Source organism: Accipiter gentilis, chromosome 33 (assembly GCF_929443795.1).
Source record: "Accipiter gentilis chromosome 33, bAccGen1.1, whole genome shotgun sequence".
NCBI lineage: Eukaryota > Metazoa > Chordata > Aves > Accipitriformes > Accipitridae > Astur > Astur gentilis.
Window position 1 is genome coordinate 15,421,081 of NC_064912.1, and position 27,452 is coordinate 15,448,532.

General features: G+C 42.9%; 1 protein-coding gene across 3 annotated transcripts in view; it reads right to left on the reverse strand.

Moving 5' to 3' along the window:
* Positions 1-27,452, reverse strand: part of TTYH3 (tweety family member 3) — an 80,750-nt gene that overhangs the window by 22,134 nt on the left and 31,164 nt on the right. For all 3 annotated transcript variants that reach the window (XM_049790972.1, XM_049790971.1, XM_049790973.1), the window contains exons 2-7: positions 17,282-17,451; positions 9,801-9,912; positions 8,933-9,153; positions 8,014-8,109; positions 5,176-5,248; positions 4,748-4,823 (exon numbers count right to left, since the gene is read on the reverse strand). In XM_049790972.1, coding sequence (XP_049646929.1) covers positions 4,748-4,823; positions 5,176-5,248; positions 8,014-8,109; positions 8,933-9,153; positions 9,801-9,912; positions 17,282-17,451 — 748 coding nt within the window. The remainder of the gene's footprint in view (positions 1-4,747; positions 4,824-5,175; positions 5,249-8,013; positions 8,110-8,932; positions 9,154-9,800; positions 9,913-17,281; positions 17,452-27,452) is intronic.

Sequence of the window (27,452 nt, forward strand, 5' to 3'; positions counted from 1 at the left end):
CCTCTCAAGGAAAATTCCTGACAGTTGGATCTGATTTTTGAAGCCATCCTTTAGGCGATCTAGTTTATAGGAGAAGGGTTATGCAGGGTCACAGTTGCAGCTGCCTATGCCTGCTGTTGCTAGCAGCAATCCTCCTGACCCACTCTCTTGGTGCACAAGCAATGTGGGAGCAGAAGGTAAGGAAGGGAACTACCCAAAGTGCTTTATTTTTGCAAAGTCTGTTTTTCCTAGAAAGGAAAGTAGAACTGCCTACTAAAGACAGTTTCAGCTGCTAGAACTACTTATTGCTTCTGCAACCATGGAGACTTACTATTCACTTCAAAGCCCAGACGAAACGCAAAAATGGCATTATGCACCCGCCAAATGCAGCAAGAAGGTCTGTAGGGTAAAGAGCAATCAGAAAAAAAGATCCTAGTTTAAAAAAAAATATCCCCATACCTAGAACAGCTTTTCCCAGCCCTTCTTCATCTCTATTTGACCATTCTCTAAGCAGCTTGCATTTTACGTATACACCCAGATGACACCGTCTCTGTGGGTTCAATCACCAGAGAAAGTTGAGTTGAAGTATATCGCCTGTGATGTCAAAGGAAGAATACCCTTTTGGACAGATTTTCTCGCCCAGCTAACATGTTCTCCACCAGGAGTTTTGCTTCCCTAAGGCAACAGTCTGATAGCAAAGGGAAGTACCTGCATAACCTGCATAACATTTGTATTTTTCTCATATATGCCACTTGTACTGGTGAAATTAGTCATCGCAAGCCTTCAGGAAAGAGCTCATAGCCATCCCACATGCCCTCCACTCAAAGCTTTCTGCTAATCAGGAGACCAGCAAAACCACACAGCAAAATGCAGCTTCTCAACACTAACATCAACTCAGCAGGATTCTCAAGAGTGCTTCTTTGGGCAAACACTTTTCTGCAGTGCCCACTGAGCCCAAGTAATAACTGTGCAACAACCACATGCCCCACGTGAGGTTTTGTCCTGACCTTACTTCTAGAGAGGAAAAGGAGGTGGTGGCGGTATCAGTCCTCCAGTTCATTCAGCTCTGGGCTTTTAAGATGAGAGCGAATCAGCGAGAGGCCAATTAGAAGGCTGTGCATGACAAGAACGCTTGCTGCTTATATCTGACCAGCTAAGTTCTCAGCATCCAGCCTGACCAACTTGGCTGGGCTGGAGGTGAAAGGCTCCATTATCCATCCCCTGAGGTTTACAGTTCCTTCAGATGAAGTGAGTGGCTGTTCACCATGCAGATTTCTAGTACGAGAATCTGGAGAAAGCTCTTTCTGTTGTTTAGACAGATTGTGCCTTTTTATTTAATTTTATGCAGTAAGTCATCTGATAATAACATAATACCAATGAAAAAGATGAGACTAGAAGATGGCCTCCTGCTTTGAAAATAAACATCTTGGCTGCACCAAGTCTTTTTACAAGCAGCAGGAGCCGATTATACAGCCCCTGTTCAACTCCATTGGCTTTATCTCAATTAATGGATACTGGGTTGGTTAGGCACATAAATCAGCCTCTTCTGCAAAATGATTTAAGTCTCTCCTTCTCCAGGAAACCTGCATTAAGGCTTTTTGCCCCCCCCTTCTCCCCCTCCACCCCCCTTTTTTTAATGCAGCACATTTTAGCTACAAAACAAGGACATCTTTCCAGCTAAAAACATGACAACAATAACAATGCACTTAATCAGATTATTCTCAGCTCCATTAATTCTATTTAGATTTGCAAACAGCAATTAATACACAAACAGGAATATTAACATACTAGTTGCCACGTATCCAACAGTTATTTTTCTGTGAAAACTATTATAACACCACCAACAAAAAAGCATTGCAAATATGCAAATCTAGATGACTCAGTCCGAGCCTGAATGCCAGAGCATGGGGCTGGGAATACTAAAACACATTATATTTAAAAACAACAACTAAAAATAGTGATTAAAGTGAAAAATTGACCCAGCACTACAAAGCTGCTTAAGATTAGTCATTGGTTCTTATATCCTTAAAAATAGATGGCAGCACCTAGCCCAGTATGCCATACTGCTGCACTGGCCAAAACCAGATACCTAGGCAAGACTGAAAACACAAGTGCCCTCTCAGCCCGACTTCAGCTGAAGTGACTCCCAAGCTAAATGTGATTCCTACATATATGGTAACTCCCAATGGACTCTTCTTCCATGGACTACCTGAGTCCCTCCATCCACTCACACTCTCTCTTAGTCAACTCTTTTCTGAACTGAAAAATTCACAGTTGGGTACCCTCTGGTGATACTAGCTGGAGCAATCTTAAAGTGTTTCTGCCTCATCTGTCTATACTGCTGTTAATGTCAGAGAGCATCACCCAAAGAGCAGAGGCAGCAAAGCAGAGCGTGTGAAGAGTCCATGTGCTAGAACTAGGAGCCTTCAAACAGGGCATCTTCCTCTGAGAGGATGGTGTCGATGCTGGCTCCCAGCTGCCTGCCCTGTCTCCTTGAGCTTGTTGTACATACGGCTCAACTGATCACAGAGCAGCTGCTACAATTTACAGCCAAGCATATTAAGGGTTACCAACACTTTTTTCAGACTTTTAAAGATTTTTCTAAGGAGCCATTATTGGGATTAAAGTGTCATCGAGCAGTGCCACATTGCAGTCCTCATGTTGTGATTCTCCTTCTTGCTCAGGTGCACAGGACAGTCCTGACATCGGGGACCAAGAGCTATTTCTGTAGCTTCCTGATCATAAACTATGACACAGCAGTGAAAATCCACATGGGAAGGCAGAACATTTGATCATCTCCCAACCAGCTGCCTAGTGCTATGGCAGGCTCAGAAGTTAAGACTGATTTCCTTCTGAAAAAAGGAAAACGCACTCACGAACACTCAACGGCTGCCTAACAGCAGGGAGCTGACACACCAGCAACCCACGGAAGGGGCCATCCTTCCAACTCAAGCCTGTGAAAACACCTGCTCTTCCTCCTCTTCAGCGTTTCACTTAGACCCATTCACTGTTATTTATGTGCCTTAACAACTGTTATAGCTGGCGGTGTTGCCAGAACAGAGCCTGATTTCACCCAGGGGAGCTGACTGTCCCTGCCGGGGGAAGCACGAGGAGGGACAGAATGTCAGACCTGCGCTCACAGTTAGCCTTTAAATGAATGATACCGATTAACGAAAAACTGCAAGAGCCAAGCAGACAAGGACAACTGAAATGGAGTAGCACAAAAGGGCATTTCCTCAGCTTCCCAGGGTCAAACTAATTGTTACCAAACATGTGCCAGACCTGATTTGGGTTACCACATTATTACAGCACACAGATGGCATTAGCATCAGGTATTTCCCCTTGGCCTCACTGACCCGTTTGCCTTCTTGAACAACTAGGAGACTAGCTTGGCACCTGAAGTCACATCTTCATCACCTTCACAGCCAAGAGAGGATTTTCATCTTGTCCAGTGTTAAACACTCATCCTCTTCCCTTATTGTGTTTCTTTGTAACAAAGAGAGTTGCCTGGCTCTATCCTCTCCTTCCTAGGAAATCAATAAATAAGGCATTCCAAAAATAACCTGTAGGGTGGTAATATCAACCTGTGCATGCTCTTTTACTACATACTGCCTCCAGACAAAACATTTCTTATTGCTTCCAATCCCTGCATCCTCAGCCATAGCTACATACCTAATTTCCTACCAGTTGCACAGCAAAAGGCAGCATTTGGCTAAGCACACAGCCATACACTAGGCCTTCTGTACACAAGGCAAAGATTCTCCGATTCCACTAAATAAGAACCAGGAAAGACACAAGTGGCTCCTTTTGCAACTCAGTGTCATTGCCTATTTGTGTTTTATCATACACAGAACTAGATAGAAGAACTGTCAGGGGGAAAGAAGGTAGGAGAAAAGAAAAGTTAACTTTGTTATCTAAGCAGCAAACTCAGTCCTGAAAAATACTTTCCCTCTTTAGCACTTATGGTATCTCTGCTGGCAGATGCCCAACCATTTTTTTTGTTAAGCCACAGTTCTGAATGCCACTGTTGCCCCACTGAGGTCCAAACTGGTGGCACCTCTCATCTCACCAACCACTTCAGTCTAAATTAGGAGCAACAAACCCCCAAATCCATTAGTTCTTCAGCTGGATGCCACTGTGACGCAGGCATATTGCTCTAAATGGAACAGGATAAAGAAAGCAGCCAAAATACTGCATTTATAATGGAAAGGGAAATTCATACTTCTTCGTGGCAGTTTCCATTCATTTATCCTTTAAATTAGCTTTAAAGAGACTACTACTTATAGCCATCATTAAGAGAACAAATTATCTATTTGTTGATAACAGATATAAAAATAAGTATTCTAAATTCAGGAATACAGACCCAAGAGCAAGTTTTAAAAATGACAACTCAAACTTCATACTGCTATTGCCACAGTTCTGTCACTTACAGAGAACAACAAGATTCAAGAGTGCTATGTTTAAGCAAAATAATCCAGGGACTTCAGTTGTTCCATCTTATCAGTTATTTCCACCTAAGGGCTAAGACAGAAGAAAGGTTCTGAAGGCTATTCTGACAAAAAAAAGCACACATGTGCACTTCTGACCAGGGTATAAATGCTTCTTTGTGAAGAACATTGGTTTTCCAGACCTCCACACACATATGCTTTTCCCACTGTATGCAAACTCCTCTGTTTCAATCAAAGCCTTAAATTCTCAGCCGCTTCCATGCTCCTATGTGACAGCTGGAGCTGCAGTATCCTGTGCCAAAGCCAGTCCCAGCACTTACCAGCACTAAGCACTGCATTCTCTTCAACCACTTTGGAGACATAAGCATCGGGGTTAATACAGAAGTCACTGGAGCCCTAGATAGATGCAAGACAAAAGGGAAAAGGAATATGAAAGAACACCACTATCAAAGAGCAATTGAGCCAGGTTAACATCAGGGAACCCTGTACTATAGGGGTGTTTCAGATGCTGAAGTCTCTCACAGTCATCCCCACTAGCACTGCTTTACACAACCACAGCAGTGCTGGAGTACTAGCTAACGTGCCACACCATGGCAAAAGGAGGAGCTCTGTACTTTTCATAGATGGAAATTGCTAGGACAGCTACTTAGAACAAGATGCACTATAAAACGGGCACAGCATAACATTAATCTCGTGTCTGATAAACCTGCAGCGAAGGGTGAATGGGACTTGGATCAGAGCCACTTACCACAGCAACAGCCAACTCCAGACCCAGGGATCCCCAGCTGACAACCAGGGCAAACACCCCAAGCAAGCACACCCTGTGGGAGACAGACAGATGGCAGATGTAGAAGCTCTGATTTCAAGCAGATCCTTTCACAAGATGTATTATTTAGAGTCCAAAGAAATTACCAAACCCAAAAAATTATCAACCACTGTATCTTCAGACAAACTATCCCATTTTATGTCGTGGACAGCAGCAACCAGAGAAGTTTATATGCAGCTGTTGATTCCCATGTTACCTGGCCCTGGGGCTGCAGGGGAGGGAAGAAGAGGGTGGAAGCAAAGTCTCACCCTGCTTCTAGCAGGGAAGCCAAAGGCACAAAGACACAGAGGTGGCTATAGGGAAGGCAGATCGGCAGATGGATGACTACAGTCCCACCACTCTCACTATTCCCATTCTGGACTTTCCTGATCCAAAGATATTTGAAGAAAAATATGCCGTATCAAAAAAACCACAAAAACGTACTGATCCAAAACTGGACAAATCCCTCCTGTTTCTAGAATAAATGAAGTTGTCAGGTGTAAGCACTGCACAGCTACGGACCATGGGAGGGAACACTCAGCCCCTGTTAGGACACCTGGCTTTGGTTCCAAACTGCATGCACCTGAACAGCACCTAAGCATCCCACATAACCTCAGGAGAGAGACACTCATCTGCAGGCAAACAGTTCAGAGCAACAGTTTAGGTGCCTACCACTGCCAGGCAAGTCCATCTCTGCACTGATTTTAAGAGTTTTATTCTGACAGCTACACCTCATTACCGACAGAGTGGGAAGTGTCTGCTATCAAGCAGACACAAGGCAGAGGGATGACAGAGCAGTGGTCTCAGTGACATTCAGCTAGAATACACCAGTGGAAAAAGGCTTTTGCACTTCCCCAAACAGCACATTAACTCTTCACCTTTGCTGTCACTATGAGTGCTAGAGATATTTAAGCAACAGTGCTCCTCAACTCCCTCAGGTATGGGAATGCAGACTAATAAGCAGTTTCATTTTATGTATCCCTATCTTCAAATTAAAGGGACACTGGCTTTCTCTCTCAGGGATGCTTCTTCCTTCAGGCTTTGAAACACATGTGGGTTCCCTCCCACTCACACCCTGAAGAAAACAAAACAAAAACCTGCTCGTAACCAAGATATTCTTTATTCAAACCTAGTGCAAGCATCTCAGAGAAAGGGACGTATCTCTTTTCTGCTACATTTGGCTCACTGAAGACTAGAGCTTTAGAAAAATAAATCTATGAATCTCTATTTTCAAAAAAAAAAATCTATCCCTCAGTTTACCAACTTATTTTAATTCTGAATAATCCCTATTCTGTGAATGGATCTGTGGCTCATCTTGCAGAAGTACTGGAGCTTCACCAGACTGACCTGTGCGCATAACTCTGGAATAAGACACTAAAACTTCATTACGCTTTTTCCAAATGGATGCAAAAATTATCAGCCATGGATCAGTTCTGTGGTTTTACGACATATGGACAAGGCTTGGTGCCTCCAGCTGAGCATGGTAATCAATAAGACACATTTGTTGTTTTACTTTGAATGAAGATGACAGGGTCAGTAACTGATTGCTTAGCTAGAAGATCTAAAACTGGCATTTCACCATCTTGCTTGGCTGTCATACACTTGCTTCTTTATGCCATGTGCTCCCTTTGGGGAATGCCTTAATATGAACTTCTGGCTAACAGGGAATGAGATTCTAATTTAAACCCTGGGTTTACCATCTGTGCATACACTTGGACTTTTGTCTGTATAACCTGCCAGGTATGAAGTCATCTGGCAAATAATAAATCTGAATATGCATTCCAATTATTAATGGCATCACCATGTACCAGGATAAACTCTTGGCCATGTCAGTTGTCAAACTGTCACTATGTTTATGATACCAGTATCTTTGCCAAATGTGCCAAGCTAACCCAAGCTACAAGATAGGGAGAGGAATATTTTTTTCTTGTAATGGGGCCTGAGCATGGCAGCATTTGCAGTGCTTTTTAGAAAGAGACGTGCATTAATATTGCAGTACCATGGCAACAAGACTCCTCCTCATAACTGTGCAAACCATTGCTTGTTCTCAGCTTAACATTTCTTCAGGTGTGACAGCCAAAGGTAAACAAGAGCAGATCGTGACACAAGGCATGCTACCAGGTTGTGCAGACATACACAATGCTTATCATCGATTAACAAATGCCCTCACAACTGTAGAGAACTAAAGGGAGATTTTTAAAGCCTGTAAATTTAAGGGAGGATGTTCACATTACTATCTCCCAGCAAATGGAGGCTACCAATGCTACCCAGTGGAAGGCAGACGGCCCATATGAGTTCCTCATCTTTGATGAGAAAGCAATGGGCACCAGTACCATTGCATTTGCAATGGACACCAGTACCATTGCACCAGTACCATTGCATGGTGAGACACTGGAACAGGTTGCCCAGAGAAGTTGTGGATGCCCCATCTCGAAGTGTTCAAGGCCAGGCTGGATGGGGCTTTGAGCAGCCTGGTCTAGTGGAAGGTGTCCCATGGCAGAGGGGTTGGAACTAGATGATCTTTAAGGTCCCTTCCAACCTAAACCATTCTATGATTCTATTCTATTATTTTATAGCCCAAGAACCTACCCGTGAAGATCTCTCATACACAGCCCTAATCCTATCCACAGAGCTATGCTCTACAGAGTCTCTCTACATTGAGAGGCAAATTTAAGATGTTCAGTCTCAGAAGCCCTTGATATCAACTAACAGTCTAGAGGTTTAAACTAGCAGGCACTTGCATTCAGCTGGCCTTCTTTATGCACTGTGCTTGGGACTTACCCCATAAGAATGGCCCTAGAGTTTCTAATGAGCCCAAAGAGCACCAGCAAACATATCAGGACATGGAACAGGAGCAGGCCCAGGTATCCCAGCCACCTGCAGCAAACAAAAACATAGTCTGCAAAGAACAACTGGTATATAAAAGGTGCAAATCAAGAAGCTAGTGTGACTCATGGGAAAAACATAGCCCTTCTTTTCTTCAAGTAAAAGCCACCACTAATGATTAATCTCCAGAGAGCTCTGGATATTTGCTGGGTCTGGAGTCGATGCAGGTAAAAGCATTTACACAACACGTCCAGCAAACACAGTTGTTGAGAAATGAGACTGCTAATCTTGTTCTAGTGTAAAGTTATATGCAACTGGACACCATCAGATGAAGAAGAGTCACTGCAGCTTCTTGAACTTCCTAGACATTTGTTAGAAAATTCTTTAGTTATTTATTCCACATGTGTGGACAGAGGTTTTCTTTTGTGGAATATAGCTGATGCAATCTTTTATTAAATATGTTTAATAAAAAGGAACGTTAGGGTGTGGTGTTAACTTACAGAACTAGTGTAGTTTTCTACTCTATTTAGTTAATGTGTCATACAACTACAACACACTTATTACGACAAAACAGTAGCTATCTCTGTGGCTGGTTTTTTCCCCAGTGTTAGAACACAAGCTACAGATTTTGTACATTGAGAATAAGTTTCCCTTCAGCTGGGAATAAACATAGTTAAGGAAAAAAAGTTGTTGTCATGCATTCTGATTTAAACTGAAGGCAATTTTGCTGTAAGAAACCAATCAGCTGGGTGGGCCAAGAGCACCTGCAGTAATATATAGAGCCTTTGGTGCAGCCACCCAGAACACACACATCATTATTGCAAAACGGGCCAAAACAGATGCTACAGCCACTATGCTACAGCATGCTACACACCTGTACCAGTCATAGAGGTCAATCTGAACTGCCAGCTCCTCCAGAGACAGCTCTTCATTCTTCCAAAAGGGGATCTCAGTTGTTTGCCTGACCAGATCATCCAAGAGACCTTGCAGTTTCTGGATAACATGCAGATAGTCTGTCTGCTTCGTGAACATCTCCTCCAGGATGAGCAAGTTTGGTTCCACTGTTTGGTTCAGGGCCACTGCGGTATCTAGTACCTACAGTTTGAGAAAGAAAGCGGGGGGCGGAGAAAAAAAAAAAAGAAAAATAATGAAAGGACAGGAAGTCAAGGAAGTAAAAGAGGATTCATTCTTACTAGCAAGTCATGGACAGCTTCCAGATTACTAGTCATCTGTCTTAAGAGGCTCAGACTGCTTACCCTTCAAAAGCAACTTATAAACACCTATAAAGCAGATTGCTTGCAAGTAGTCCTATGGTGGCTTCTCCGCTGAGCCTTTAACATACGTAGCCACATTTTGCAAACACATTTTGCAGCCCTGAGGGTTGCAGTATGATACCATGAAATTAGAAGTAGCAGAGGAACAACTGATTGTACTAAAATGATACATTTTACTAAGAGACTTGTCTGCTTTGGCCTGCCTCCTCTTCCGGGTGTGGAAGAGAAGCTGTTTTTAAACCCAGCGAAGAGAAGACTTCATTTAACAAGCTGCGTTTGCTTTGATATTTTTAGAAAAGCTGAAGAAATCACCACTCCATAATGGAAATTTTAGCACATCTCTAAGTCCAGAAGCTAACAAAAAATAGGAAGAGATACAGGCACAGCCAGATACAAGAGAAGAGGTGCTGAGCAAGTCTGCTCATTCCCACACTCCTCATTTGCTAGCGTGTGTCTCCTAGTGCTTACCCGGTCTTGGACACCTGCCACAGTGCGGTTTGCATGGCGTAGCGAGTACGTCAGCCGATGAATGCCGTCACTGGTCTCTCCATTCCCATAGAAGCCAACAGCAATTCCAGCACTGCAGAGAAAGCAAACAAGAAAGGGTAGAGTTAAAGCTAAAAGGCAAGCTATATAGTGCATGGCTTAACACTACAGCACCCTTGGTAGTCCCATCAACACTTTCCACAAAGGAATGCTGCTTGCCTCCCAAAGGGTAGCTGGGGTAGTCATACTCCTCAACAACCACTAAAAAAATTCACCTGTAAACATTTGCGCGTGTTTTCCATGCAGCCACTGATTCTCTATATAGCATCCATATGATGAACAGTGGAACACCATCCCTTCTCAATATGTATGTGTCATTTATGGTACAATAATGAAAATCTGTTAGAGAACTGTTAGAGAGTTCAGACCTAGCCATGGGCAACCAGAAATCTATCCAGCCAAGCAGCAATCCAGTGGCTCCTGCAAGAGCTACCATTGCTATGTCAGGAGACACATGCCTTCTCCGGACATGAAATACAGATTGTTTCATGATGTTTTCTTAAAAGCAGGACACAAAGAGCTTGCATTGACTACTTGCCCATGGTGGTGGTTCCTCTAGATACATTTTCCATGCCCTCTTCTCTACACTGTGAAGTACCTATGAACATCATCTATTTTGATTTATCTTCCCATTAGAGCATTTGTGTCTCACTGATTTAGAGTACTGGGAAGGAAGGCGTAATAACTTACTGGGACAACAGACTATTTATTTTTAAAGCAAGTGAATTTCAAGCTTGCAGACACAATTCAACTCCAGCTGCTTAGCAAATTACCACCTATAGGCTGATTTGCCATAACTGTCCACGTATATCAGTCTGTCCCAATTATGAAGTAAACCATATTAACTTAAGCTTCACTTAAAGGAGGAAGATCCTGTAGATGAACTGCAGCCAGCAGATAATCCCATGCAAGTCAGCAATACCTCTTATATTACCCCATCATTGCAGGAACTCACAGGTCTTCTTGCCAAACCTATTTCTCCTAATAATAGGAGAAAAAAGAACTTGTGATGGGGTCACACAACTAAACTCAGGGCAAACAAACATTACCTTTTAGAGAACCCAGGGTCTTTTCTGGGAAGGTTCTCAAGACACCAACATTGTGTTTGTGGTAGTGGAAAGGAAGGTGGTGGTGATGGTTTCGGTGTAAATCTAAAGTTATTGTGGATGAAACAGTTTCTTCACAACAACTTTGTGCTTGGGTTATAGCACTACTTGTTTTGAAGGAGGAATAAGAGAGGAAGTAAACAAGCCAAACAACACCTTTCAGAACAAGTAAGTGTAGTGCCTTTGTTTAACAGGAAGGGTCACTAAAGGACATCAGGCATTCTTCACCAGCTGGGAAATGAACCCAAGCAGGCAGGCTAGAGTGGGCTTTGTCTAAATAACTGACCCTTGCACAGACTTGCTCTGGCACATACATCAATCTGCAGTCCAAATGACCATTTCTGCTCTCGCTCCTCTCCTGCAGTAAGACAGCATCCACCCTTCTTTTCCTGGGCTCATCCACTTCAGAGTGAGCAGAACAATATAGTTCACTTGGCTGCATTTCTACTTTCTCCTCATACATATAAGAAATGGAAGCAAAGATCACACACTGGAAGCAGAGCCACTATGAAAATCTGTGTCAGCCTCACACTTTTTCCAGCAATTGAATCTCTGTTAATTATAGAGAGCTTGGCCCATAAAAGCCTCAGCTGAAGAGCCTTCCAGGGACAGGAGGCAGCCTACACCATATACAGAAAGAGAGGCAGTAGGAATGTAAATCTTAATATTTAGTGTTAATACAAGAACTCAGTCTCTTTCTTCATGAACACCATTCCTCAAATATTCACCTAATGCAAATAATGCTGATAATTAAAGAGAGAAAAGCCCTCTGCATTCCTCCCTGGTTACAGCTACTATCAGAGCTTGATAACGCATGCCTAGGATTCAGGGGAGTGGAGGGGATAAAAAGAGACACAACACCCCCCTCCTCCTGAACTAGAGAGACTGCAGATCCAGAGCTATGCTTAGGATAAGGCAACTCAGCATCACATCACTGCAATCACAAACCTTGGGCTTGAATTGCCCCTTGTCTTATCAGAGCAAACAAATTCACACAGACTCTTTCACTCTCCTGAGCAGTTGCAAACTTCAATGGTTTCCTACCACAGACACCAAATAAATTCCAGAACATTCCTGACATTGAATATGCAAATCTGACCCCTTTAATGGGTGAGCAATTTTTATTCAGCCTATTACAGCTATTAGAAGCCTTTTCTTTCAGCAAAGGCTTGGTAAGTGCCCAAAACCTGCTGCTTGGCTCTCAGTATTCCCTGCACAGTAGCACTATCTTGGTGTAAAAGACTCAGAAACAGCACTCTGAAGTAGCAGCAGTCATCTTGTCCTTAAAGATGCAGCACAGCTAGGTACATTGGCCAGTTTACTCAAAGGTACCATTTGTGAAGCGCTAGCAACTACAGGCAAGTGACTTGAAACTCATTACCCTATTCAAAGAAGAACCATCCCAGCAGCCATCCATAGGCTTCCTATCCAGCCCTGTATGAACCACATCTTTGACTGCCCGCAACCCTCTAGGCACAGTCACTACTCCTGAAAAAACACTAGAGCAACAGGAATTGGGATAAAAGCCATTTAATTCAAGTAACAAATTCCTCTATACATGCGTACCACGCATTCACTGGAAACTACACACAATGCATTAATTTATTCCATTACTGCCCAGCAAAAACCAGATCTGCATTCATACCCTGTGCTAGCAAGGGCCACTTACACAGCCATTCCTTCTCCTAGGAACAAGCTGTATGCTTTTGTGGCAGTTCCCCCTTCTATCACGCTAGAGAGGGAAGGAAACCATCCCTGAAGCCCAGCAGCTGCCCAGACCCATGCTGTGACCGAGGAGGGGGCAGAGCTGAAGGGCAAGCAGCAGGGGAACTGCCGGTGGGGGAAGAGGAAAGAACTGATGGTGTTTAGTTTTCTGTTTGCATGTGGCTTCATCTAAATCCAACAGTTGTTTTAAATCCCTGCCTACACACACTGGTGTAAGTTGCTATTGTTTAAAGCAGATTTAAGGATTTGCACTAGTTTTTAACTACCTTTTATTTGATTACAGGGAAACAGAGGGGCTCCTATTTAAGCGCATTCTTTTAAAGTAAAAATAGATCAACTCATCTTAACCCAACAGTGTAAATCCTTGAGGTCAGGACAAATCACATGGCTTCTTGCACAAACCCCAAGAGGCTCTGTAGCCCAAGATACAGCAGATCCATTTCCCAGTACAGGATGACAAAATCATCACCCAATGGGGAAGCCCGCATTTCTGTCACGCAGCATGGATACAAGAACAGTATTCCTGAATGACACAGCTTTTTTCTACCCTAGAACCCTCTGAAAGATTCTCCAACACATTTTCAATGCTTTTATAGGAAAGTCACCTCCACTTCTGCTACTCTTGCTCCTGTCACACCACCCCCTCCCTAGCACGCACACACCTCTCCACACCATCCCATCCTCAATTCCTCCTCCCAAACCTACCCTTGTCAGACTCCTGTCACTTCCACTATCCCTACCTCTCTCCTGCCTTCCTTCTCACTCATATTTTTTAATAAAAATCTTAAAAGTCAATCTATCAAGTTCTTAGAGACCATTTAAAGAGTTGCTCCTGCTGTTCAATACTGCGTTTAAAAAGCCACTTGGCTACTCAGTCATTTTGGTTAGTTTTAGGAAACCCACTTACATTAAGTCAAGAAAACACTGCATTCCTGAGCTTAACACTATCATCACTGGTGCACCCACAGAAACACACTAGAGAGAGACAGTACACTATACCAGCTCCTCAAAGAGTTATATGACATGAGACAGAAGAGCAACATGCCATGATTTCTATGTATTCCTACAGATAAAACAGCATGATTTAAAGTACTGAAGGTTGTATAAACACACTTCAGTATCACTTTTCAGCAAGACTCCCGAAATCCAAGTCTGGAGAACAGCTTTCCTGGTGTTTGTTTGTAAGACCTACACAGGCTTAGGATATCCCTTGATAAAGAACCAGAAAAGAAAAAACAAGTGTAACTCCAAATTGGCTTGCAACATGACTTGCAGAAAAATGTTTTCTGGATTACGCAAGGTATACATGAACAGCAGAGCGTTAATCTGATACAGAGAGCATATATGTGCCTTTTGGTGGAAAGATCCTCCCATTGTAATACCCATGCACACACAGTGAAAACCCCTCTGGGTACTCAGTCACCAGCCTGAAAAGATGAACACTAGCCATTCACATCACATCCTTAGAAATGAATAATCTAACTACACCAAGTCATCTATAATTACAGGAACTTCATAAGGAGAGCCCTTTTTAGACTTCATGTTCTCAGGAGGAATGTTAATTTGTCTGTCTAATTACCACCTTGCACTTTCGCACCAAGGGAAAGCGCTATTACTAGCACTTGAGAAAGCAAGTTTTCACCATCTATTTGTACCCATTTCTTTCAGGTATCCTCTCCACAAAGCTTTCTACCCACCTTCAGAGCTGAGCTCCCTTCTGGGAGAGTTAGGGTCCTCTTACTGGTGTATGAGATGATTTATAAGACAACTCCCCATACACAGAAACCCAATCAAAATTGATAAGGACTAGACGTTAACTAGGTATTCAAGGAATAGTCTAGGCAAATCATTCCTGCAGCTCTGTGGCTACAGCAACTGGGAAGACTCATTAGAGAGTCATTTTGTTGGAGAGCTGCTGTTAACCAGTTATGCTTTCCTGCTAGCTCAGCATTCTCCCTTTTGCTCAGCAGGAAATATCAAGTCATTAGGAAACAGTGATCCACAGCACTCAGCAGGATTCACAGTACAAACAGTCCTCTGGGATTAAGTACTACCTAGATAAGCATGTACTAGGCACAGCTGGACTTAACCAGAGTTAACTAGCTCTTGACAATAGTCCACTTCACAGTACTCGGACAGACTAGACCAGCTGCTGTTTGGGACCTCTCGCTGCTTCAGCATCTAAGCTATTTCTCTCCCTTTGCATATGGTGCTACAAACTGCCTCCCAGATCAGCCTACTGTCAGGCAGACATTCAGAATAGCCTTATTCCCCATCACTCTGAAACGCAACAGCATCTGCCAGTCTGGCACTTCTGTTATGAGTAGCACATAGCTAGGATAGGACATAACCAGTGGACTAATCGTTAGCTGTTGGTATCTAACAGGGACTTCCTGCTAGCTCAGATTAGATTCCTTGCTTGTGGGAAGCCATATCTGCATACCCAGCCAGATGCTGAGCACAGAGCACCAAGAGGCACTGGTTCAAGTGCACTGTCGCATCCAGCTGCTATAAGAGGGGCAGAAAACCAACATCAGCTTTGCAGGAGAGCGGCAGCACTTGGACAGCACCTTCACTCACCACGGATGGTACCAACCTGCTATTGCTCAAGCGCACTGACTTCAGAGTGGAAATGTAAAACTTAATTTAAAAAAGTCAAGACAAATATTCATCCAATATCACTAGATTCAGGTAGAATCTTAGTTTTAAAGATACGCCCACATTTAATACTTGCAAAAACAAACAGGACGCCAAGGATGAGAACCAATAGTTCAGATTTTAAGGAAGCCTAAGCAGTTCTCCAGCTTGCAGTCTTGACTGGGAGTTACATTAAGTTTACCACAATTTATGCACTGACCTTCCAATTTTAAACAGTCTCACACACGCTCTAGGAGATGTGCAGAATACCTCCTTCTTACCCTTTCTACAATTAAAAACAAATACAACTACCACACTCTGCAGCAGCTGTCTTGGTCACATATGCTGCATAACAACAGCTAATAAGAGCCTGTAGCAGCAGCAAACTATAAATAGCATCAGCTAGAGATTCCGTAAGAAAGGGTTAGGACTACAGTACTTTCAGTGGATTGGAATGGATGCAGCTGAAGCTCCTGAGATCACTAAGAAGAAAGGTGAATAAGGCTGAGAGTTCTTCCTTGCAAGTTGTTCTCTGGTTTGTCTTTCCATTCCAGGCACCTATTTGCAGTCAGCAAAGCACAGAGAAGCTCCCTGAAAAGATGGCAATATTGGCTAGTGCACTAGCTCTCATCCTCTGAGCCCCTGCCTCTACAGGCAAATCCATCCCCAGCTGCTAAACTCACAACATAATGTCTGCTCTGCAGTGTTTGTTCCATACTTCAGGGGTTTTCTATTCTCTTAAGTATATGCCTCAAAAGAACAAACACACAAATGCATTAGTAGCACAATCTAGCCCTTGAACAGCTAAGTCTGGCCTTCAGGGAACATGCCCACCTCCAAAAAGATCACATACTAGATCCACCATATCAGCAGGTTAATACAAAAAGTGAGCCATGAGACACTGCAAAATACAATCTTGTTACCTCCTTTCTGAACAGAGGACCACTCCCAAACCTGCCAGCCCTGCGGAGGGGCAACTACCACCACCTGGAGTCTTGGGCAAGAATAGATGATGTTTGGGACTGGTAAGAAACACAGTGCTCAATCTCAGAGCACATGTCCATAGAGCTCAGAGCATTCATTCTGCCCGAGTCAAAATAACCTAAGTCCAAGGCTTCTTCCAGAAGTTTGCAGACATGTCCCTGCTTTCAGATGCCCCATCGTTAACTTTCTAGGAAATCAGATCCTCACCTGTGTTGACTGAAAAAAAAAAAAAAAACCAAAAAAAGCGACACCAATCAGAAAACAAACAAAACGTAAATTCTCGTTTTAACTTCTGCACGTTTTCCACTAATTACTTAATTTTGTTTTTCAGCAACCCTTCTTTTCACCTCACCTCCAAAAGCTTCTATTGCTCAGTCACAACATGAAATGTTGCTGACACTAGCACCATTACTAGCAACCCTTGGAGATGGCACATTAGTACAGATAATGAAATGCAGCAGTATCTTACATAGGCTGCAAAATCTGAATGTCCACTCCAGTCAAATACCAGTATTTCCAAACCCAAAAGAATCATCTGTGCCTCTTTCTTCTTAATCTACTCTCCCACATAGTCATTGTTTTTGGACACCAGGTTCTAAGAAATCTCCACCTAGACCTGATAAATATTTCAGTTCTATTCATCTTATTTAAGTGATAAGCTCCCAAGGGCGCAGTGTCCTTGATTTACCACTTGCAAAGTATCAAAGAGCAGGACATTAGCTATTCCTTTTTACATTGCTCAAACTATTAGGCAGTTCAGCAAGTGGTAGAAAGGAGGAAAATACATTACAGATATTTAAAACATATATATATGTATGTATATCTCAAGTAGAAAGAGGGATTACTGCCAACATTGCCTAACTACAGGCACGCATACCAAGCATGAAAATGCACGCACAGGATATGCCACCCCAAGTTACAGTGAAGATCCCTTTCAGGCATCAACCATACCTGCACACCAGGGTCGCAATGATGACACACCATGCCGTACAGCAGCAGTCAGCATTCAGATGTTCTTCACTCTTCCGATGGCGGCAACACAGCCAAAAGGAGTAGAACAAGAGAAAGAGCAGGTCCAGAGCGAGGCAGGAGAGCGCGATGCCACCCAATAGCAACAGGGCCTGCAGAAAACAAAGACAGGCTTCACATCTTACCACAGCACAGCCACCACATGCGAATCAGGACCCAGATGTTTGAGGGCTCTGCAATAAGACAATGCTGAAGGCATAACCTGAAAACAAAAGTTGTTTTGTGGTTTTGGTATATTTTTAAAAAAGAAACAGAAGATTTTTAGCCCCACTTACTCCCCCCTCTGCATCCCACTTGATGAAACCACAGTGTGTACCTAAGCAGTAAATAACTGAGCCATTTTGTCTGTCCCAGTCTGCAAACAGCCTAAGTGCATCAGGAAGGGTTTCCTCTTTACTCCTAATCAGAGGTCAGCAGATTTTAAGGGGGGGGGGGGGGGGGGGGGGGGGGGGGGGGGGAAATAATAAATAAATAGTTCAGCCAGCTGCCTCTATCTGTACAGTTCTTTAATCTTCATGAATAAATATGCAGGCTTATTCATTAGAAATCCAAGTGCATGAGTGGGTTTGAAAGGGGGTGGAATTTATTATACATGGTGAGATTGATTTTTAAAAAAATGAATCCCCATGCAATGCTTCTGTTCAAGGCAGACCTACAATAAATGCTAAACCCCTCCATATACCATCCACGTACATAGGTACAACAAATGTGGATGCTACAGACACACTGGCTTGGAGCCGTCACAAGCTGAGTTATTGCGTTATACCTATTTCTAGTCAGTCAGATGTTCCTGGGAGGAAAGGGAAGTAATAAATGTTTAACTCCATTCCAATTTCTTTTTCAGAAAATCCTGGCCAAACCCCAAAAATGCAAAACAGTTTTGTTAAATAAAATAAAAAAAATAATTAAAAAATCCACTCTAACACCAAATCCAGCCACACCTTCCCACATGAATGAATGAAGTACTTTTACCCATAAGGTTTTTTGGATAAACCCTTGGTAGCGGTGACAAATGCCAACTTATGAGAAATGACTTGTATATCTGGAAAGGGCCTAAGTCACCTACTGCTGCCCCAATATCGGGAAGGCAGACAGATCTGTATCAGCAAACCTAAAACAAAGGTTTTTGGGTTTTTGATTGGGGTTTTTTGTTCATTTGTTTTTTAATCAGTATCTCTTTTCTTCCCCATGCAGAAACTCGTTAAAGAACATTTATACGCTTCCTCCTGATTGAAACAATAACTTTCTCCTGGTCAAAGAAATTAAACAAAGAATGCTGCGATTAAAGTAAGGTTCTCAACAAAACTGGTGACCGTTTCTAAGAGGGTCTGGTAGTTAACTTGCTCTTTGTAGGCTTCTCTTTCCCTTTTCTCCCCCCTGGTCTGCTCCACAGGTACTCCCTGCTGAATTATTATCCTGGCAAACTACACGAGCCACACAACCTACTTTCCAGCCAAGCAAATGTCAGTGTGTACAGACTGTAGGGCCCATCGCCATACATAACAAGATTCAGGCTAGTTAAACCCAACTGCTGCATCACAGATGCTCCACATCACCGCATGCAGTTTGCTTTCCCAGCCTTAGGAAACCCACCCAAAGCCCATCAAGTGCACTGGGATGGGGGAAGCTTACAGGTGCTGCTTTCCCAAACTAAACAGCAGAAACTCAGTCCCACTGTAGAAAGAGAACTTTGGGATCTTTAACAGAGAAGAGTGGGGGTGGAAGGGAAAAAGCCCTGTCCCCCTTTCCCATGATTAAGCCAGATGGTGCGTGCACTGTTTGAGTTCCTGAGCAGAAAGGGGCCTGCAAGAGGGAAGCTGCGTTTGGAGCCCCACATTCTTCCACTTCTGAAGGCTTGCCATGTACGAGCACTCAATACTAATTTAACTAACACATTTGGCATACCAAAGCTCCTCGGGGATATTCTTTATTTTTTAAACACGTCAGGCTGCTGTAATGCAAAGATTTCCTGCACTGCTTGCCTGCACTTCTTTCTTCACACCCTCAACCTTCCTGCACATGCTAAAAGGCATTACCACTGGAAAGATGAACTCAGTTGAAAACATCTTCTCAGCAACCCTTTATCAGCCAAAAAATTCACACTGCAGCTCCAGATGTAGGGGAACAGTCCCCATTAAAATGAAGGGAAAAAAAATTAAAAACTGCCATGCAGCAAGCAACCTGAAGTTCTCGCTTTGAAGGGACACTTAATATATGCTTTAATTTATGCATCTGGCCAAAAGGACTTGGCTAGCCACTACACCACGATCTGTGTTTCATTTTCCAGAGAATATTTGTTTTCCATTAATGGATATGTGCCATGACAACAAGTGAAATCATCCAGCAGAGCAGTTATTAATCTTTCTGACTGATGAGTCAGTTTAGGACCCAGAGACTGGCTGGCAGTGAAAGCTTGGTCGCAACCAAAGATACGCCTGTGCCTGCTTGTCAGGATTAAATGACAGTATTTAAAAAAAGGGGGGGGTGAGGCTGGATAAACCCTCAGACACTCTATCCTGCAACAGTAAATCTAGGACTCGGTTATCCAAGGCCACGTTATCCAGAGTAAATGTAAAATTATGCACTGGGCCTTTTGCCACAAAAGAGCATCAATTTGTCTTCAAACATTTGCTGAGCTATCAGAACCTTTATAGCAAATGATGCATGAACTGCCCTTACAGGAAAATGGAGACAACTTGGAGGAACAACATTTTACCACTGTGCTGACACTAATGGCAGAAGTGGAGACAGAGCAGTCCCTGAAAATGAGCGTAAATCCAAGTGGTATCAGCCAGACTGGCAGGAGATGAAGCTACAGTGTTAGGAAGTACTTTCAAAATGAAAGTTAATAGCAGTACACAGGGAAGTAACCACGAGCAGCATTGCTAGCTTGGAAAGGCACCATGAAACCTGAATACACTTGGCCTTGTGCAGGGATGGTGCTCGACAGCCTGCTGCAATGTTAATAGCCTTTCTCAACTCCAGCATATTTGCCAGGATTCATGGTTTTTACTCTCTCAATGGGAGTAAGAAGCCAAAAAAGGAGCAGAAAACATCTACGTCCCCATGCATAGAGAGTGGCACCATCACAATAAGAAACACAGGGCACAGCAAAACCACCTCCCGCAAAAATACCTGGAGGCTGGTTAGCTCTTCAACATGGTATGAGGGTACCAATAGGACCTGATATTATACCTAAGGACATATATTTAAATCAGCCTTCAGTTAGCATGATTCTTGGTCTCCAAGGCCATGCCTTATATTACTGTGGATCAAATAAACCACAGCCTTTCTACTGTATGAAGAATCTCCATACAAAACAGCCGCTTTCAGCTTGCAAGTTCCAAACCGTGATTCACGTCATTAGTTACCTGACTATATCTGTGGACTGTGGTCCTGGAAGGCTAATTTTAGCTGCTGAAACTGCACTTAAGGGATGTATACTCCCCCCCATCCTACATACATAGTCAAAGAAAAGCAACATGAGAAAAGGGATATACAAGGTACATTTGAGTGTACTTCCTTAGAAGGGAAAGCCTAAAAAAAAGCCATGACATGCTGTAACACAGGAGGTAAACATTGGGTCGCAGTCACATTAAGTGCCAAGATTTAGCACAGCCTTAAGTGCTGTTTGTTCATCACTTGACTGCACAGAGAAATGTTGGGTTAGGGACCCTTCCTCACACCACCATGCCCCCCTCTGCCATAAAGGTTACTTGATGCAAGAAGTCCTGGCAGCAGAACGGGTATAGAAAGTTCATTCTGAATGCACATGGGCTCAAAATAATCCATGTGTTTATTAAGTACAAGTTTTACCAACCTCAACCTATCCAACTTCCAATTACCACATTCTTTAGACCTTAACTGTACTAAGAGCAGCATGGCGTAGCGAGCAGCTCTTCTTCACATGGAATAGATGATAGCTATTTCTAGATAGCACTTCTATTTTACTACTAGTTAGAAAGTCCACTAAAACTTCATTAAGAAACTTGAGAGCAAAGCTGAAGCCCTCAAGTGGTTCCTGAAAAGCATACAGTTTTACTTTTAGTCTTGCATCAATCATTTTAAAGTTATTTCATCTTAAAACTTCATAATTTCAACCCACAGGACAAAATAGCTACAGCTTTTGAGCATTTCAACAACACAGCTGTCTTAATCATTGCCACACTGAGAACTGTTTATAGTTTTACCTTAAAGTTAGCTTTTGCCAAAAGAAAGCTTTCCACTGAATCTGCAACTAATGTTCCTTCTGGATTTCCATGCAGAGACTTGAGATTGTGATAATAAAACAGAGAGAAGAGGTTAAAGGAGTGTGGGAAGAGAAAAACGTTCACCCAGAAGAACAAATGAAGCAAACTGGGCTGCTGCCAAAGGAGCACTCATCTCTATTTATTCCATGAAGGACGGAAGTCTTCTTAGCAAGAAAAGAAACTGCTGTGGGATAGTGTCATGCCTACACTACTTCCTACACTGGTTTTGTGCAGACTTCAGGACATCTCTTAGAAGCTTACATACTCAGAGATCATAAGTAACTATGTCCCACCAAACTGATGGTTTTTGTAACGCTGGCAACACGAGGAATACTCTGACCCCCACCATCAACTTGTTCTGAACATGCTGTGTGTTCAGAAACTAGATTTTCGTTTCTGAAAAATGCTGTACGTGGTGTTTGTTGAGATACTTAAGTGTCTCAGGATGTCATTCATCCCACAGCCTCTACAGAAGGATGCAGGCTTTGGTAGGGAATGCAGCCAACCACGTATTGGCAAATGTAATGTGGGGGGAGGATGTGGAAACCACTGCTGATCTCAGCACTAAACCATCCATATCTCCTCTGCCTGGGGGACAGGCCTCCCCAGGCCAATTACTGTACTCAACACAGTAGAGGAGCAAGGCTGGGCAGGAAATGTGCTGTGGAAGAGGCTTTTCCCACGGTACTGAGATATATTCTCCTTCGTGAGGGATCCCTCAGCAGCTTGGAAGAGCACCATGGAAACACAGGACAGGTTCCCGTCTCATCTCCTTATACAGACATCTCCCAGAGAAAGCAAGCTGTTAAAGAAGTGCAGTAGATTTTTTTATATATATATTTAGGGCAAGTCCACACTGGAGCAAGCAATGTAGGCCAACACTTTGCCTTTAGCTTTCTTGGGCTATTGGCTTTCCTTTCTGGAAAAGATAAAATGCCAAGGATTATGTCATAGGTTTGTGGGGTTTTTTTTAATCACCTTAAGACAATACAGCAGACACATTAGAATAAAACAGATCTACAGTTGAAATATCTCCTAGCATGACTGGATAGCTCAAATCTATTTAACTAAGTTGGTTCAATAAACAGGCTAGCTTCCTTAACACTGAGAAGCTACCTATACAGGCAAGGGCATTCCACAGTTAATTGGCATTAGAGCTGTGAACTAAACCCACTTTAATTACAAATGAGTGTTCACACAGGGTTTTAATGTAGTTTAACTAGAATGGCCTTAATTCAGTGTAGTTTAATTCACTTTAGTGCATTTAAAGTGGTTTAATCTGCTTTGAATTTATTCCTCCAGTTAATTCAGATTAATTTCTCAAGTGCCCTTGTGCAGGCAACGCCTGAGAACAAGGCTAGGTTGATTAAAGATTCATCATCATTTCCTCCATACTAACATTCTGACCTCTTATTTCATAATTAAAGACTTTCAACACTGCTTTTATATTTGCTCCAATTCACAGAAGCCACTAGTATGGAGACTGAAAAGAAACAACCTTGCTGATACTTGGTTTATTGCAGGAACCAATAAGCAATACAATCATCACCAGAGTTTTGAGAGCTCTGGTTAAACAATAACCGCAGAAAGCTGTCTTGCGAATGCAATGATAGCACTAACTTTGGCATAGAGTAAAGTCTAATATTATCAGGCAAGAAATATTATACTGACCTCCAGTGTCAAAGGTGTCTCAGCTCCTACCTGTTCTGTTCTTTTTTGGGAACACAGTCATGATTTGAGCTTTTATGCTGGGAGTGCATGTTCAGCAGATGCTTTAAAGTGGAATTATTTCATAAAATCACAGAAATAGTTGAGTTTGGAAGGCATCCCTGGAGATTTTCCAGTCAAAGCCCGCTTGCTTGGAGCAGGGTCCTGAGTGGGTTGCTCACAACACTGTCCATGTCATTCAGGTTTTGTGTGTTGCTAATTGTGGGGACTCCACAGCCTCTCTGGGCAACATACTCCAGTGTTTGACCAGCCTCACAGTGAAAAAGCTTTTTCTAAGTGGAATTTCCTGTATTTCAATTTGTGCCTATTGCGTCTTGTCCTGTTACTTGATACCACTGAGAAGAGTATAACAGAAGGACAGTTGTTAATTTGTAAACTGTAGAAAACTGTATTACTTATGAAACAAACAGAGGAACATAGAAAAAATAAAATTATCATTATTGTCATTACTCTATTCTTTACTTTAAACCTGGATCAATAGTTTCAAAAAAAAAAAAAAAAAAAAAGACTGGAATTAGCAGAAAATAGATGTGAGGAAAAATCTGAACTTGATGCTTTTCTTACCTCTCTGTGCCTTTCCAAAGAGCACAGGTATGTCTGCACACCTCAACGTCCACTCATTACATGGGGGCAGGTGCTAGAATTCATCAGAGCATCTCATATCACAAACCAGAGAGAGATGAAAAGCACCAAGTAGAAAGGATTTGCTTAACAATTGGGTTGGATTTTTTTTCTGCCCATGAATGCAGATCTAAGCCATGCTAATCAGCAGTGAACACTGGAGTCCTATTGGGTTGAAGTCAAATAACAATCCATTTATTCCCTTAGCTGTTACCAACTCAGCAATCTCCATCTTACACAGCAAGGAAACGTTCCCAGAGGTAAGGGGGTCCTCTAAATGGGATGTTCTTATCCCTAGTTTCTCCATAATGCTGGCTGAAAGCCTCTATGCACTACAGCGATGAAAAGAATGAGACACTCACCAAATTCAGTTTCCACTGACAGGTCCCCACAGACTAAATCTTTATTAAATGAGGCTTAGCTCAGAACTGGCAGCTTGTCAAATGAGCATTCTCACTGAAAAGGCGGATTTCCTTTCTGGGGATTCTGCAAATTCCCTTGCAAGGCTCTAAAAAAACCACCACGGATGCATCAGTGTTCATGCAGGTCTTTGCCCCAAATCCCAGACCAGCAAAATGCGTAAGGAATCTTCTTGGGAATAGGCCTTCAGCTTTAGAAGTTTACTCCTTCCTAGCATTCCCAGTTGGACAAAGTTAAAACCATTAGTTAACTTTGTTTAAAGGCAAGAATCAGAGAAGTATTTGGAATATGGAGGTGAAGGGCACCAAAAGGATAGCTGGAAGAATCTGGTGGGTCTCCTGCACCATTCCCGTCCACGCTCAGCTTGCCCAGCTCACCTATGGCAGATTTGCACAATTTCACCAGACAGTCCTTTCCCACAACAGATAAGCTCACACATTCCCACCCGACAGCAGCTCCTCTACTCAAGGTCTTTTAGGAGCAGCTTTATTTCCTTGGTTAGAAAGCTGTATCATCCATTAAAGTCTTAAAACGCAATCTCCTTGCAAGGTAATTTTCCAGCAAACTGGATAATGGAAAAAACTCCCATGCTATAAAGGAAGTATGAATTTAATGCTCCTACAACTCAGGGATAAGCAAGTACTGCCTGCATTACCTGGCTCAAGCCCAAGTGTTGTATAAATTCCCATGCCAAGACAATTCCCCATCCCCAGCTCTGCAGCAGGAGCTCAGCTATGCTCCTGCTGGCCTGGAACTCCCTGAAGGCAAGACGTGGCACTGCCAAGCTGCCTGTTGCACGCAGGCAGGGACCTGGGCACACTTGCACAGCCCAGCACGTGAACTAGGCAGCGCTGGTGTATTTAAAAAAAAAAAGCAGGAAATGCTTAGGCCTGAAGCCCAGTGACTTAATCCAATTTCCATCTTTTTCCCTTCCCCCTCCTACATCATGGGCTCTCAGAGACAATACATTTCATTTAGAGTGGAAAAAAAAAAAAAACCAAAAAACTCGCTCCTATGTGCTATCCTTACACACTATGAAGCAAAGCGCTGGGACACTACATTTTTTATCTATGCTGACCATGCAAGCTCTGGAGTGGAAAGAAAATCCTTGAGGTTGGTGTCAAGACTGCAGCTGTAAGAGTCTGTGCTCTACTGCATGCTACCTGCTTTTTAGTTGTTGCTGTTTCTTATTAGATATGGTTTGAAACCCAAATATTCATACTGCTCCTGTGAATTTCAAGAGTTCTCCAGGAAGATACGGTCTTTCAGTAGAGGTGATTACATGCATCATCTGCAAGTCCCCTGTTCCTCTGTAGGACTTAAACCCTGTCCTTTCCAGGACTGGATAGGTAACGACATGGTACGTGTTAAGATTAAATGCCATATTTAGGCTCACAGCAGCATCCTGATCTTCTTAATCATCTCCTCTTTAAACCAGCCAACCAAATCAGAAAATATCAGCTGCTACAGTTTGAAGACACTGAGCTCAACCCTCAGCTCTGATATCCAGGAGCAGGAAAGGCCTGGCAGGGAGATCACAGCAAGCTGCATATACCATACAGTACCCTCTTCGCAGGCAGCCATCAGTCTGCTTTGAGAGAGGCTTTCACATGCCATTCCTATTTGGAAGAGGATACACAAGGCATTGGGGAGGGAGGGGAAGGAGAGTGGAAATGAGCAGAGCCACCCCTAAGTGGAACAGAAAACAAAAACTTGTCCTAGTTGTGGAAACTTTCCCCAAAGGAACATCAACTCAACAGGGTTAGCCCATCCCATCATCAGGGATGGCAACATTTTCATAAGCACGACCACTGTAGATAATGCGGTTCTGCTCGCTTCTGCCATTATTTTGGACTTGCTGGTTTGGTCTCAGTGACACAGCATCACATCGCTTGTGTTAGTTAAGAAATCTTGCTGGGCAAAGAAGATTTGTTTGAATTTCTTAGCAGTGTACGCATTCAGTTGCATAGGACAGAAGCACAGACATCCAGCAAAAGCATTCTTCCTCTCACTGCACTTTCCTGGCATCTTCTCTATGCAGCTCATGACTTGCAGACATATCAAAGCAGCTGAGAGGAAAACAGTTTGAGTATGGCTACTTCCTGACTACACCAAGTGATAAAAAACCCACACTGAGTTTCCAAATTTGCCTCCAAAATTTCCACATGAAAGAAGTTCATTTTAAGAGAAGATATTTTTAACCGCCACACTTGGACCACAGTGATTCTGGAAAGCCAGGGCAGGCTGCCTTTCACGGGTTTCCATTACAGGACCGTGCACAGCACCTCATTCCCTTCACAGCATCACTGCAACCTTCCACCACCAAGTAATTTTGGTGGGACTGTAACCAGGGTACGGTCAGGCTCGCTAATCGGGCCCAAACAGGTAGGGAAGCTCATTGACTTTGGGGAGAAGTGCAACAACAGGACTAACAGAAGTAGCAACTTTACCTCGGTTCCCAAGCACTGTGTGCAAATAACATAGTCCAAGGTCTACTGAGACCTACCAAGCTAATTTTTAAAGAGACTATTCAGGGTAGAGCAATGATTTATGGCAAGACCCATAACTGATCTGCAGAGAACATTAATCACAGCTCCCCCCTGCTTTTTTTTAAAAATCAGCTCTACCCGGAAACAAGGGATTAGTACTCCTTACAATCAGAAGGATTACGAAAGTGTCCTGAGTGTACCACAGGAACACACAAAGTATGAAGAAGCCCAAGACAGATGAAAAAATTCAGGACAAATGTAGAAAACGTGATCATCACTGGGCCAATGGGGTTGTGTCCTTGAATCATTTGCAGATCAATGTCTTGCCCAGAAAATTCTTAATGGTGACATCTCTGCAGGCACCATTTTAATCCCATTTATGTCTTAGAAGGTTTTGCGCCATGCATCTATTGCTGCACACTATAAACTCAAGCATAACATTGCTGCACTGAACCACAAAAGCGATGCAGAATAATTTGAGAGAGTCCAAATTGGAACGGAAACTCCAACGTCAAATTGTTACTAAAGTTAGACTTGAAAGGCAACTTAAAAGTGCTTGCTAACATTTCTACAACTTGTTTCGTA